Consider the following 14,100-nt stretch of genomic DNA (forward strand, 5'->3'; position numbering starts at 1 on the left):
CTCAAGGATCTGCAAATCTCCAACTGTGAAATTTATGGCTCCTTTGATGTTAGAATCTCAGCAGAACAACTTCAAACATTGTGTTTGACAATGGGACTAAGTTTTTGTGTCCCAGAAGCATCTTTGAGCAGATGCAGGATCTATTCAGACAACTTGCGGTCACTATCCAAAGCCACCATTAATCTCGCTGTACCTTATTCATCAACTTTGGGCATTGCAGATTATACGTGCAAGGAATTCAATAGTAATGGCTTAGTTGAGTTTATTTACAGTGTAAGATATGCCAAAAGTCTGCAATTGAACTTTCAGATTATTAAGGTACAAGCCACCTTACATCTTTATGTTCCTTGTTGCCTGTGTCTGGCAAAATGTCTGATAAACACACTGTTTGAGTATTGACGTCTCTGGTTTCTGCAGGCCTTGTCAAACCATGCTTAACTGCAAAACATAACATTCCAACATTTGGAACATTTGGAAGCATCAGTTGTCGATTTAAACAACTTGAAGGACATTGATATAGCTGACTTTTTGAGATGTTGCAGTTGCCTAAACACTCTTACATTCAGATATGATAGTAATGCTGATCAACTTTCTGAAACTGAGGTTAGTATCAACTTATATTGTTTCGATGACAGAACCCTTCGTACATGAATATTTCTTTTATTTGTTCGCTCATTGATGTTGCAGTTAGTTGACCAATTACGGTCCAAGCTTGGGGATGAGTGTGGAAATACAAGGTTTGCTTGCAGAGTGATCAACTGTAAGGATAGTGAAAACAAAGGCTTTAATGGAAGAGTATGAAACGTGTAGCACTAGTTGTTTCTTCCCTTGAGAAATTGTCATCTTTTTATATGATTACATTTGGATATTTAGGATTTTTGCTTGTAATTGTTCGGATTTGAATGTGAATACTTTATGTGAATATCAAAGATCAAAATAGAGGTATCCATAAGTGAAAAATTTATACTTTGAGTTCTGGGCTATTCTTTGACCATCATCTAAGCAAAAGGGTATATGGAACACTGAAGAACAAAAAGAATTTATAAGTGCATTCTATCATCATAGCTGAACTTGAACGAAGATTTAGACAGAACAAAATCCTGCTTTTATTCAATTGTAACAGGAAAAGAAAATTTAGCAATATTGTTTAAAACTTCACTGAAATGGTATTGGGATGCCTTGCTTCTTGTTAACAATGGCCATTGCCATGTAACGGGTTCCCATCCCGATAGGTACTTGTTCCTCTGGTCCCTCCCAAAAGGGGGCTTCACCGTCACCGACTAAACGCCAGTATCCGGTCCTTAGAGCTTCAGCTTGCTCATCAGTGCAGTTTTGTAGCAGAGCTTCAACTCGGAAGTTTATTCCAAGTGAACCAAGGAACTGAGACTGAGTAACAGGGCCATGAACAGATACATCATCTGAAAAACCAATGTTGGAACCATGAAATTTAGTCATTATTTTTTCTTTCACAGATTTTATCCCGAACTCCTTTCAAAATAAAACATGCTTAATACAACCAGACACTCGTATGGAAGATAAAACGGAAATGCAAACCTGAAGCTTCCTCGGCAGAGTGCTTGATTGATGCAAAATCGACATATGCACTAAGATCAGCACTCCCGGGGTTGTCAAGTATGTTAACAAATTTGTGCTTCCGAATTGCCTGCACATGTTTAGTGGTTACGAAAATGATGCAGATGAAACCAAAGAAAAGTGATTTTTTATAACTGTTAAAGTGACAAAAAGCTAGAATCAGTTAATTGTCTGTTTTTTCATTGAATCATTGATGAATGGTGAGCCGCTATACCTGCAGACTATCTGACACTACTCCGTTCAGGCCATAATCGATAATAAGTGCTCCACCTCCATCAACACCTATTCTCTTCGCAAGTGTACTAGTTAAATCCATTGCTTTGGGGCAAACCTCAATTTGATTAAGTTTCTCAACTTCTTTGGGCACAGCCCACTTGCAGCGCTTCATTAGGTAAAGAGTTGCGGGTGTAGGCTGTGGAGATAGAACAAAGTGGAACCTAAACCCATACACAAGAAGTATCAAACAACTAAATTCCTTAAATTAGAAGGTGATTGAATGTCGGGAGAGTAGATCTCAAATTCTTACGATGAATCTTCTGTGACATCTATCATTTTCTCACACCAGCCACGAGAACCCCTCTGCAAACAACTTCTTAATTAAAGCAATGCAAATGAAATGGCAGATGACAAGCTATATAATTAACAGTATGGAAACTTTAAAATTAAAAGAGTTTAGATGCCTAACTTAAAGATGACAACTCCCGACTACATAACAATTTGACAATTTCTATACCTGGTTCTCAGCTATTGTTCAAAGCATAAATCATTAACTTGGTCCACATCTTACAAGGCTAGATGTATATTATGTTGTATAATCTTCAAACTACCATGGATTTATTCATTATCTCATATTATCAGTAGACAATTGATATGTAACATACCTCTTACAATTTTCATAAATATGATAGCGGGTCTGTAATCAAGTAAGCTGCAAATTATAACAGAAACTTCATATAATGACAGTAACCCAAATAAAGGCTCTCTAAAGTTAAAATTTCTATGTCAACATTTTAAGGTTCCATGGATTTAATATTCAGGATGCAAAGAACAGCTGGCGCAGGCAATCCTACTCTTACTAATAGACTTGGATACAGAAACAACAGATATTCAGTTATCCCCTACTATCAGAATGCATGTGACAAACCTGAAATTGATGAACTGGCAGTGCATCATAGAACTCATGGGCAATAATTATGGTCGGCACTGCAACATGAGCAAGTGATTCAAAACATCAAGGTAAGAACAGATCATGTTATTTTTTAACTCAATCCATAAACTATATAGAATATAAATAGGATAATTGAACTGTTTTCATAAACCAAAGGGTATTTGGCTGCTTTCTTTTCAGAGAAGAAAAATCTAGAAAGTTAATGCCATACATCCAAATGGAACCTGTTCCAGTGTTGCATGCCACGATACAGGTGTTCCAGCCAATGTGCTTAGAGACCTTTTATCAACACCTTCACTGGTATTTTCTTCATCCATGCATTTCAAGCTTTGGTGCTGAAGTTTTTGCAATGCAGGGCTACATTCTACCATGTGTATATGCAATGACTCCGTAAAATTTTTAAATTTTGATGCACCCTATAAGGAGAAAAAACCAACACCTATTTAAAAACATGCCATATTATGTCCTCATAAAACTAACCAAATGAAGACTTTAAAACACTAACTTGCATATCTTTTACATTTAGAAGTAAACTTGAGTGAGAAATACAAGTGACTATCATACACGAAGAAGATCGGCCATTAGAGTTCCTCTGCCAGGGCCAAGCTCAACCAAGTTCACCCTCTTTGGTTGTCCCATTTGTTCCCATAAACACATAGCCCAAACACCAACCATCTAAAATAATGCCAATAGGAAAGAAAATTAAATTGTCTCCATCAATATTCCTTCACATTCACAAATTCATTAGAAACTGAGCTACCTCTCCAAACATCTGGCTTACTTCAGGAGATGTTATGAAATCACCTTCAGCTCCAAAGACATCCCGGTTAATATAGAACCCAGCCTTGGGATTTGTTAAGACTTCTTCCATATATTCTGCCACAGATATCGGCCCACCACGAAACTGACAAGACAGCAAATAAAACCCAATGTTCCAAAGCACAAAATGCACAGTTTCAATTCAAGTTTCAAGTAGTAAAAGGAGACATTAAGAGTATAAGTTCGTGGGTTTTCGCTAACGAGTGTCCTGATGATACTGTAGTTGAATGCTAATCTTGATGGTTTCAATGCATTGAACTGAAGATAAAACTTTAACAACAAAAGTAACAAAACCCCATAATTTATTACATCAAAACAGACCCTTTTTACTAACCTTAATAATGCCTTTGAGATGCTTAACAAGTTCAGAGTCTGAGGAAGGTTCATGAGAATGCTCTAAAACATCCCCACCAAAAAAAAAATTTAATTAAAAATGAAGTGAAATAATAGGAATATAGAGATGGAAAGAAGCTGAAAAAGTTACCAGGGGGACTACATAGTCCAGAACGATCAATGGAAATGGTGTTGGTGGGTTGATCTTCAAGGTGTTCGATGGAATTACTAGGAGGGATTTCAGGTCGTGATGATGAACAATAAGAGAAAACAGAGCATTTGCTGAGTAAAGGAAGCGTTGACTGAGTAGACAGGAATCGGTAAGCTCTGGGAGCTTGTCGAAAAAGCAGCTTCCGCAGCATTTTTGTCGCTCAAACTGTCAAACACACACTAGAAAATAGCAACAGTTTTTATTCTTCCTTTTTATATTTCCCTTTGAAAAGCAAAGGAAGCTGAGATAGGCGAAATAGCAATGACCAAATACAAGACAACAAATATAGCTAAAATTTATTTAATATAGTTTTTAAAGATACAGAAAAGAGGGGATGTAGCTCAGATGGTAGAGCGCTCGCTTAGCATGCGAGAGGTACGGGGATCGATACCCCGCATCTCCACAATATGTTGTTTCGTACAACTTTATTTTATTTGTTTTGGATCGCGAAATCTGGTTTTCTACTGATATTGGTCTCTGGGCTTTTCGGCCTTTTATTTCTTTACCATTATGTTGGGCTCAGTTTGTTGCCATATTTAAAAATTTTGAAAAAAATTAAAGCAGTTGTTGCAATAATTTTGGAGATCCTATCCTAGGTCAAGTATTTTAAAATTTTAGAGGTTGGGGTATAGGCAGTTTAAGACCTGCATAAAAAATGGAATAAATATTGGATATCAGCATTTATTATCCATATTAAATTTATATTTAAGATTGGGTTATCGGTTTTGTATTGATTTCAGTTGTATTGGTCGGTGTATATTATTTTAATGCTAAAACAGAACAAACAATACTCATTTTCATGGTAGTGAAAATTTCGGCCTATATCAATCACAGTATCACACCAACCAGTTTCAGTCACACCAACTAGAACATAGTGCATCGGTCAACGCATGAATAATGATAAAAATCTAAATATTTTAACTATTTATTATTATGCTATAAAGACTTAATTAGAATGCATTGACTAATACCCGAAACATATTTTCACATTTTAAATATAAAAATTAAAATATAATAAATAAATAAAAACCTTACTCACCTGATTATGAAAGAAAAAATCCCCACTCACCATTCAACTTCTTTTTTTCTTCTTAATGTTGGATTTTATTGAATGATAAATTTTTATTTATAGAGTTTATTAATGGGTGTTTTATATAATTGATGAATAATTTATATTTGAAATATATTTAATAATATTATTTAATATCTATAAATATTTATTTATATCTTCTAAAATATTAATAAATTCAAAATAATGCACCAACAGAAAATGGTGCTTCCACTGATTCAATACATTAGCAATCCTCACCCTAATAAACAAAAAGTCTAGCCTTCCCTAATTTTTTTAATTAGTTTATTTGGTTATAGTTTGTTGCTGTTGCTAAATCTTGAATTCATATATAAAATTTCATCTAAATATGCAACAGAATATAAGAATAATTGATTTTTTTAAGGGTATGTTTAGTTGGAAGGAATAAGAATAGATTACAATCCAATTCGGTAGACCTACCACCAAAATAATCTTTAATTGGCTTGAATGTTTATTTGGTTATACTTTGTTACGGCATGCATTGAATCCATTTCCATTCAAGGAAGAGGCTGCCTCGTTATAGAATAGGTGTTGAATAGGATTTTTTGTGTTTTTTTTTTTTTTTTTTTGCCCTCACCTTTACCTTCCTCCTTCAACTCGATAGCCTTTTTTAATTTTTAGATTCTCCTATTTATTTTATCCACCTCTCTGGTTTTGAGCTTCATTTCTTTATTACTGAAATTCGAATCAAAAAGCAACATATCATGGGCAAGGGTCTTGGTCTCTACACTGAAAATCGACAAGAAAGCCAGAGGTATAAAATTACCATTTTTTTAAAAAACAAGAAAGCTTTAAAGTTGTAATATTTATGTCTAATTTTTAAATTTTTGGGATTTTATAGTCCTTCTTTACAATGATTATTTTATATAAAAATAAAAAATCTTTTAAAATAATTTAATATAAAAATAATCATATTAAGAATGCTATTATATTATATATTATTTTTATTAAATTATATTTAATAATAATCCTATTAAAGTTTAATACCAATAATCATCTATTTAAAAAATTCTGCTAACGGTACTTTGGTCATTTTAACTTTTTTCCTTATATTATTATAAATCTATTTCATTCAACCAAACACAAGAATACTATTACAGTTCTATTCTATTCTATTCAACTAAACAATTGAATTATTGATTACAACTTTATTCCCTTACAATCATATTCCATTCCAGTGAACTAAACGTGCCGTAAGTTTTGGGTGACGAAAAGTTTTAAAATGAGAACTAAAAGCACCCATTTTACTATGTAATTGAAGTCTTACGGTGGAATTTTTTGGACAATCTTTACTTTCAATTTTCTTTAGAAAAAATTCAAATAGAAAGTAAGAGATTAGGGTTATTATAAGGTTAACCAATCTAGGTATTAGGTATTTATTTTTTTTAATTGAAAAAATTGGTTGATCATTTCATATAAATTTAAATTATTTTATATGCGTTTCGAAAAAATAATACGTTTCAACGTATTTGAACTCATATTCTCCTGCATTACCAAGACTCAGTTGACAAATTTATATAAAAGGAGTTAAATAGATAATAGATAAATGAAAGTAGATTATAGTAATAATAATTCCGACCTTTCCCTTTCTCTCAATGCAAGTAAGTACTAAGGTGTAGAGGTGATCATGGGTTGGGTTACTTGGCCAGCCTGATGGCCCGCCCAAAAAATGGGAGGGTTCAGGTAAAAATATAGGTTTGGACAAAAAAACGTGGCCCATTTAGAAAACAGGTCAGGCCTCGGGTAAAACTTTTTTTGCCCGGGCCCGACCCAGCCCGGCCCGAATTATATATTAAATATATATTTTTTATTTTTAATCAAATATATATTTTATATATTAAATATATATATTTAATATGAGCACCTCTACTACCCGGCCCGGCCCGAAAATGAGAGGGTTTGAGTAAAAATATAGGCCCAAAATATGTGTTTGGGCAAAAAAAAGAGGCCAGTTTAGAAAACGGGCCGAGTCTCGGGTAAAACTTTTTTGGCCCGAGCCCGACCCGGCCCATATTAAATATATATATTTTTATTTTTAGTCAAATATATATTTTTTATTTTTAATCAAATATATATTATATATATTAAATATATATTTAATATGAGCCGGACCAGGCCGGGCTCAGACTTAGCAATTTTCTTTCGGGCCAAACTTGAACAAACTTTTAGGCTCATATTTTAGGCTAAACCTATAAAACTGAGTCTAAAATTTTATCTAGACACGGCCCGAACCCGGCCCGGCCCATGATCAACTCTACTAACGTGCCCAAAAGGCGTTTTAACTTCCCAACTCTTCAAACGGTTCGGGTCATTAAAACCCTATATAAGCCCCCCAATTAAAAAAAAGGTCCGGCAATCCCATAATTAACTCTGACCGCAAACCATGTCCTACGGAGGTGCAACGACCATGACGGCGCCGCCGGCGATTGGTGGCTCCGCGTCGGCGTCGACTATAAAGCAAGTGAAGTTAGAGAGAGAAAGCGAGCTGAGAATCGAGGTGGGTAATGAAACGCCGCTTAAACTTCGATTACTTAACGGCTCAGCCGAGATTTTCGGGTCCGAATTGGCCCCTGAGATGTGGCTCACTTTCCCCCCTCGCCTCAAATTCGCTGTAAGTTTAGAAGATTCTTTTGCCTTGAAAAGAAAGAAGGAATATTTATATGTTCTTAGATTTTTTGTATGCAATCTTATATGGAAGTTTGAAATTTGTCAAAATTTGTCAGTGATAATGGGGTTTTATTGAAAGGATGATTTTCTGCAAATAATTTCATTAAGAAGGAATTTAAGTAAAACTTGATGTACTTTCTTTGATTTGTAATCTTTATTTGATGCGTTTCTGGTTGTCAATTGCTTTATCCATTATGTTACAACATGTTGCTTCTTTTCATGCATTGCTGATATGTTTATACCATGTGGTATTAAAGAGAATTTGTTCATTTATAGGTTTTCACTTGGTATGGTGCTACAATTGAGATGGATGGTGCTACTGAAACTGATTATACGGCAGATGAGGTAACTATTTCTTTAAAAGTTAGAATCTTGAGTTTGTGTATATATATAGATGTTTTATTTGTAATGTAAAATGAATGGCAGTTCTCAAATTGTACATAGTCTTTGCTGATGCTGTTGCAATGGTTGATTTGCAGACACCTATGGTCAGTTACGTGAATGTACATGCTGTACTCGAAGGACGAAGAAACCGTGCTAAAGCTTTGTCACCAAATGACTCGGAGGCATCCCAGGTATTTTATCATTTCGTTCTTATAACAGAGTACTTGCAATGAATAGTCTAGGGTCGAGAGTGAGTGTTGGATACGGCTATATTCTTGATACAGGTATGCTTTTTTTTTTTTAATTTTTTATATATTTGGAGGATCCATATCTAGCACCCATGTCTGATGATGTTTCAAAAATAGTTGTAAGACATGGGTGTTTAGAGAAAATGAAGGGTCCAGGCATGTAGGCTTTAAACAAGTATGAGATTTGGTTTTAAGTTAAGACAACTTGGGCTTTAGCTTAGGGCTACTAGTGTTATATTGCACTTACCATCCATTTATGGCATTTATAATAACCCTGCAGGATTTATTTTGGTTCCTTTATTTCTCTTCTGCGTTGCCAACTCTATGTTATTTACTGCTCCTATTAACACTCATGCGCAACCTTGTTTTTATCTCAATGTGATCTTTTTGGTGGTCCAGGGACCCAGAGTGATTGTTGTGGGGCCTACTGATTCTGGGAAGAGCACCTTATCAAGGATGCTTCTTAGTTGGGCAGCTAAACAAGGTTGGAAACCTACTTTTGTGGATTTAGATATAGGCCAAGGGTCTATAACAGTTCCTGGATGTATCGCTGCTACACCTATTGAACTGCCCATTGATCCTGTGGAAGGAATTCCTCTTGAGATGCCTCTTGTTTATTTTTACGGCCATACAACTCCTAGGTAAGTAACTTTTATGTTTTCTTGTTGTAGTATACTTACTTTGGCTAAAAGATGGCCTGATTGATACATATGAGAAAATTTGTCTGGCCAAATGCTTTTTGTTGGATTCAATTTTCATTACTAATTATGATATTCATGGATCTTGCTGTTCTGCAGTAATAATGTAGATTTATATAAGACACTCGTGAATGAGCTGGCTCAAATGCTGGAGACTCAATTTGCTCGTAATGCTGAGTCTCGAGCTGCAGGCATGGTTATCAATACTATGGGTTGGATAGAAGGTACTGGCTACGAGGTAATGAAGTCTAAACCTTATAAGGATGTAAATGCCGATAAAGTGACTGTTTCTTGCGTTGATATAAGAAGTATTTTTGTCTCTCTCCTTTCTTTTTGGTGTTTCGGAATGATGTTGATGGAACATATCTTACTGCAGTTGCTTCTTCATGCAATTGATACATTCAAGGCCAATGTTGTCCTGGTTTTGGGTCAGGTGATCAACAACTTTATCCTTTCTACTTGTTCAAACTGAGCACTTCTTGAAGCATTGTTTTGATGTTATCTTTTCTTTTATGGTTATGTTTTGCTTTAGACTTCAAACTCGTAGCCTTCAGTCCAAATACTATCATTGCTTCTGGAATCATTTCTAAATTAATAATATATGATCTTTCTTGTTTCCTAGTTGTATTTGTTTATGAAGTAATCTATCTAATCTCTTTGCAGGAAAAACTTTTCAGCATGCTTAAGGCTGTAGCAAAAAGTAAGCCTAATGTGGATGTTGTGAAGCTTCAGAAGTCTGGCGGTGTTGTATCAAGAAATGCAAAATATCGTCAGAAGTCTAGGGGTTACAGGATAAGGGTAAATGCAACATTTACAATCTGTGGATAGATTCTTTCATTATTTTCTTGTAGTTTCCTTTCGTGCTTGTTTCACCAGAAATCCATTATTGTGAGTTGTGACATACCTTTTCTAGTGAGAAAATAATAGTAAGCATGAAGAATGATAAATGGCAACTTTGATTTTTGTTGACATCACAAGGTAATGGATAATAGTTTTTGTTTCAAGGGTCTTCGTACATTTAGGGGACCAAATTTATACTTCGTTTTGATTGCATCGTGATAGTCCAATTCATTGATGCCTTGAAAAGCTAGTTTCTTTCTATTTTCTATAACTTGCTCCTTTATTTAGAAGGCATTTCTCTTGATTTTGTAAACTTTGCACTTTATTTTCATCCTTCTGACAAAGCACATACATGCTGCCAATTCTACCAGGAGTACTTCTATGGCCTTGCAAATGATCTTTCCCCGCATTCTAATATTGCAAACTTCAGTGATCTGCTTGTCTATCGAATTGGCGGTGGTCCACAGGCACCAAGATCGGCTTTACCAATTGGTGCAGATCCTATTGCTAACCCACTAAGAGTAACACCTGTGAATATTGACCGGGATTTGCTTCATATGGTTCTTGCTGTTTCATATGCCAAGGAGCCTGATCAAATTTTGTCTAGGTTTGTTGTTCTTTCTTGAATGTCTTACTAGGAAGCACAAGTGATATTTTAGATCTATCCCATGTAAGTCAACAAGGCTCCCATCTTAAATGTCTTAGAATGACCAAATTCTTACAGCGCAAGTACAGAAAGCATCTCCTTAGCAATCTTATAAATTTCTAGTCTTCAGTCATTGGGAATAATTACTAAGGTTTATACTGTTTTTGAGTGTTCAAATTGACTGCTACCACAATCACTACCATCAACTTGTTATGCAAATCTAACTTGGTTTCTTTCCATGTTATTCTGACTCTTCATATCTCTTGAAACACCCTTGTTCAACGCTTGCTTGCTCATGAACATGGGGTTATGATTCTCCAAGGACCTTCCATATCTTTGAGAAAAATTGAACATACCCCCAAGTCCTAGTAACTTAGGTACCATTTTGTGATGTGTACAGCACACTACTAGCTTATATGACTATGAGTTTATGCATTGAGCAACCTACTAACAATTGGCTTGCTTTCTGTTTGCAGTAATGTAGCGGGCTTTATTTACATCACTGACATTGATATTCAGAGGTTGGAATCCTGAGCTTTGATGATCAGTTTTTAACTCCAATTTCTTTTACAGTTGTTATTCACAATTTTGTGTATTGCAGGAAGAAAATCACATACCTTGCACCATCAGCTGGGGAATTGCCAAGCAAATATCTTATTATGGGAACCTTGACTTGGCTTGAAACTTAAACAATCTTTTGGTCAAATTATTGTTATACTTGGTCCAATTTCAGATTCTGCCTGGAAATTGCTCAATTTTCTTCAGTTTGTAACAATGGAGCTTCAGTTAACAAGTTCAATGGCTGCTGTAACTCTACCTTGTACCTTTAAAATGTTGAATTATGTTTACAAATTCGGATAGGAGGAGAAGCCGGTGAAGCCTTTGCTTGCCGGTTCATTTAGTTTGATTAGTTGTTGAACTAGATGGTAATTTAACTATTAATTAAGTGTTAAATATAGTAAATATTTAATACAAGTATGCATTTGATTAAGTGGTATGATATTCAATTTAGACTAGGTCTGTGAGTGAAAACATAAACTTTAACATTTGTTCATGAATTTTTATGAATTTCATTGTTAGTGAAAAAATTAAAAAATATTTTTAAGGGTCACTTGATGTGAAATTTTTAGTTTTTATGGGCTGTGGATTGAAATGTTAATTAAAATTGATTTAGTAATGGAAGGTGCATGGTATTAGTACTATTAATAAAAATATGATGTGGATGATAAATCAAAATAAAATATCCAATTAGTTCAGATATCAACTTATCAATTTTTAAGCATTTAATAACCAAATAAATTGTTTTTTCAAATAACTTTAAAACAGTGAACAGAGTTCATCCAATTTCAAATAAATAGATTAAAAAGAATGATGTTGTTAATAAAGATAAGCTGGGAATAAATTTTATGTAAAAAGTAATTAATTAATTAATATCTAATAAAAGAGCCCTTAAAACTAAATTATTACTTTTCTTTGTTACAGGTTTAATAAGATAAATCAACAAACTAATTTAATAAAACTAATGTTGATTGACAACAAAATTGTTTTAATTTATAAATGATTTAGGTACATGTATTAAGAAATATCAATATATGATAAGTATTTTACAAAATCAATACATGTGTTAAAGAAAAAAGTTTTTAATAATCTGTGGGTTTTATTGGTTGAATTGGAGATTTATTTTCTTCTCTTAAATACTATGATTTCAAAGTATATATTGATTATTCGTTTATATAATTGTTTTAGGCCTCAAGAATCTAAAGAAAAAGCATTATGCTGAGATTGAGAAACTTGTTTTGTCGAGATTATGAAATAATTTTCATGGAAATGCAATAATCCAAAATGTAAGAGGGGATCCCGTATCTTTTTGTTCTGGGAATGGAGTGCCTTGGTCACCTGATTGAAGTTGCAATTGAGGAAGATAGATGGGAACCTTTTCTTCTATCTCACCAAGGGCCTGGTATATCCCATTTATTTTTCATCCATGACCTTATCCTTTTCTGCAGAGCTGACAGGAAGAACGTGGAGTGCCTTCAACGTGTTCTTAATTCCTTCTGTCATTTCTCTGGACATCGTGTGAATCGTCAAAAAACTCGGGTATTCTTCTCTAACAATGTTTCAGACTATGTCTCAATTCTTCTTTGCAATATTTTGGGTTTCACAAAAGCGAACGACTTAGGAAATTATCTGGGGTCCCCTTTTTCCACACTTGTGTTGGTTTTGGGATTTTTCAATTTGTATTGGACAAGGTTGGTAATAGACTTTTCAATTTTTATTGACTCTCTTTTTGTAGAGATTCGATTTGGTTAGTTTGAATCATTAGTTTCATATTTCGTATAAAAGTTCATACTCACTTTTTATTTCTTATTGATGTAAATTTTTTAATTCAACTACTATCCTTTTTTTTTGTTTGGTAACTTATCAACTCGACTCTCGATTGTAACTATTATGACATGTTCCACACTCTTAACCTAAGCCTCGTTACAACCTTATAAAGACTTCTTGATTGGTGTGTCGTTTCGATATATAGTAGTGAAAATTTGATTTCAAGCAAGCCTATGGTAATATTATTTCATTTTCAATTATTGAGTGCACATTACTTGAACCTTAAACACCTTAAGTATTTGAGTGAACCTTAGTAAGGGTGTTAATTCTTATTGAGTTTGAATTTCAGGTAGTTATTGACATAGATGAGATGTCTAATGTTTTTAAACCTTAAATTTTTTGCTTTGATTGTTTGTATTTTTTAGTGTCATTTTAGTTTGAATTTACAATACATGATTATTTGTAGATTATCCTAAGGCATTGTCGACAAAAACAATAAATCTAGGGAAGTTAACTTTAATGTGAGTTGAAAATTTTGCTTGAGGATAAGCAAATGCTTAAGTGTGGAGATATTTGATAAGTGCTAAAAGTAACATGTTTTACCTCATTCTTAACGCGTTTTTGGGTGATTATTTGATGTTAATTGTGAATTTTGTACTCATAATCATTTAAATTCATGTTTTAATGTTCAATAGAGCACTTGGGAACAAAATGAGCGAAAAACGAGCCAAAACCGGAGCGTCGGAGCAAGCTACAGGAGCCACATGAGCGTGTGGTAGGCCGTGTCGATTTCACGGGATTACACACCGAACTGCGAAAAATCATGAATTTTAGGTTTTTCAGGCATTCTAAGACGTATATATGACAAAAATAAGAAGATAGTAGGGAGCCGTCATAAAATATTAAAAAAAACTCGAAAAACACCATTGAAGCTGACTTTGAAGCAGATTTTCGTCAAGATTGAAGATTCACAGTTGATTTCTTAGGAAATTATCATGAGTTTCTTTGTTTCTTTTGGTTATACTATCTCTTGGATGTTTTTATTTTCAAGTATGAGCTAAATTTCTAAATACCTAGG

General features: G+C 34.1%; 2 protein-coding genes and 1 non-coding gene across 3 annotated transcripts; 2 read left to right on the top strand and 1 right to left on the bottom strand.

Moving 5' to 3' along the window:
• Positions 1 to 943: 943 nt before the first annotated feature.
• LOC107886854 (protein arginine methyltransferase NDUFAF7, mitochondrial) lies at positions 944 to 4,371 on the bottom strand. Its single transcript, XM_016810938.2, has 10 exons — positions 4,065 to 4,371; positions 3,915 to 3,976; positions 3,522 to 3,665; positions 3,326 to 3,436; positions 2,973 to 3,177; positions 2,738 to 2,796; positions 2,120 to 2,172; positions 1,808 to 2,030; positions 1,555 to 1,663; positions 944 to 1,418 (listed from the first exon to the last, which is right to left on the bottom strand). Exons 1-10 carry the CDS (start codon positions 4,273 to 4,275, stop codon positions 1,156 to 1,158), a joined length of 1,440 nt encoding a protein of 479 aa, XP_016666427.1. The 5' UTR covers positions 4,276 to 4,371; the 3' UTR covers positions 944 to 1,155.
• An 83-nt stretch (positions 4,372 to 4,454) lies between these two features.
• TRNAA-AGC (transfer RNA alanine (anticodon AGC)) lies at positions 4,455 to 4,527 on the top strand. The gene has a single exon. It is a non-coding gene; the product is annotated as a tRNA-Ala (tRNA).
• Positions 4,528 to 7,529: 3,002 nt separating this feature from the next.
• LOC107886853 (protein CLP1 homolog) lies at positions 7,530 to 11,688 on the top strand. The gene is made up of 10 exons (XM_016810937.2): positions 7,530 to 7,825; positions 8,158 to 8,226; positions 8,361 to 8,456; positions 8,913 to 9,154; positions 9,311 to 9,449; positions 9,588 to 9,644; positions 9,875 to 10,009; positions 10,423 to 10,658; positions 11,174 to 11,218; positions 11,299 to 11,688. Exons 1-10 carry the CDS (start codon positions 7,598 to 7,600, stop codon positions 11,384 to 11,386), a joined length of 1,335 nt encoding a protein of 444 aa, XP_016666426.2. The 5' UTR covers positions 7,530 to 7,597; the 3' UTR covers positions 11,387 to 11,688.
• Positions 11,689 to 14,100: the final 2,412 nt, after the last annotated feature.

This window comes from Gossypium hirsutum, chromosome D04, assembly GCF_007990345.1.
Source record: "Gossypium hirsutum isolate 1008001.06 chromosome D04, Gossypium_hirsutum_v2.1, whole genome shotgun sequence".
NCBI classification, from domain to species: domain Eukaryota; kingdom Viridiplantae; phylum Streptophyta; class Magnoliopsida; order Malvales; family Malvaceae; genus Gossypium; species Gossypium hirsutum.

Bases quoted from the DNA above. Each gene is read 5' to 3' on its own strand.
- LOC107886854 (XM_016810938.2), bottom strand. From the start codon at position 4,275: ATGCTGCGGAAGCTGCTTTTTCGACAAGCTCCCAGAGCTTACCGATTC. The intron at 3,178-3,325 runs GTATGATAGTCA...TTCTCCTTATAG, and splicing joins TAATGGCCGATCTTCTTCGT to GGTGCATCAAAATTTAAAAA. The intron at 1,664-1,807 runs GTATAGCGGCTC...AAACATGTGCAG, and splicing joins TAGTGTCAGATAGTCTGCAG to GCAATTCGGAAGCACAAATT.
- LOC107886853 (XM_016810937.2), top strand. From the start codon at position 7,598: ATGTCCTACGGAGGTGCAACGACCATGACGGCGCCGCCGGCGATTGGT. The intron at 7,826-8,157 runs GTAAGTTTAGAA...GTTCATTTATAG, and splicing joins CCCCTCGCCTCAAATTCGCT to GTTTTCACTTGGTATGGTGC. The intron at 8,227-8,360 runs GTAACTATTTCT...GTTGATTTGCAG, and splicing joins CTGATTATACGGCAGATGAG to ACACCTATGGTCAGTTACGT.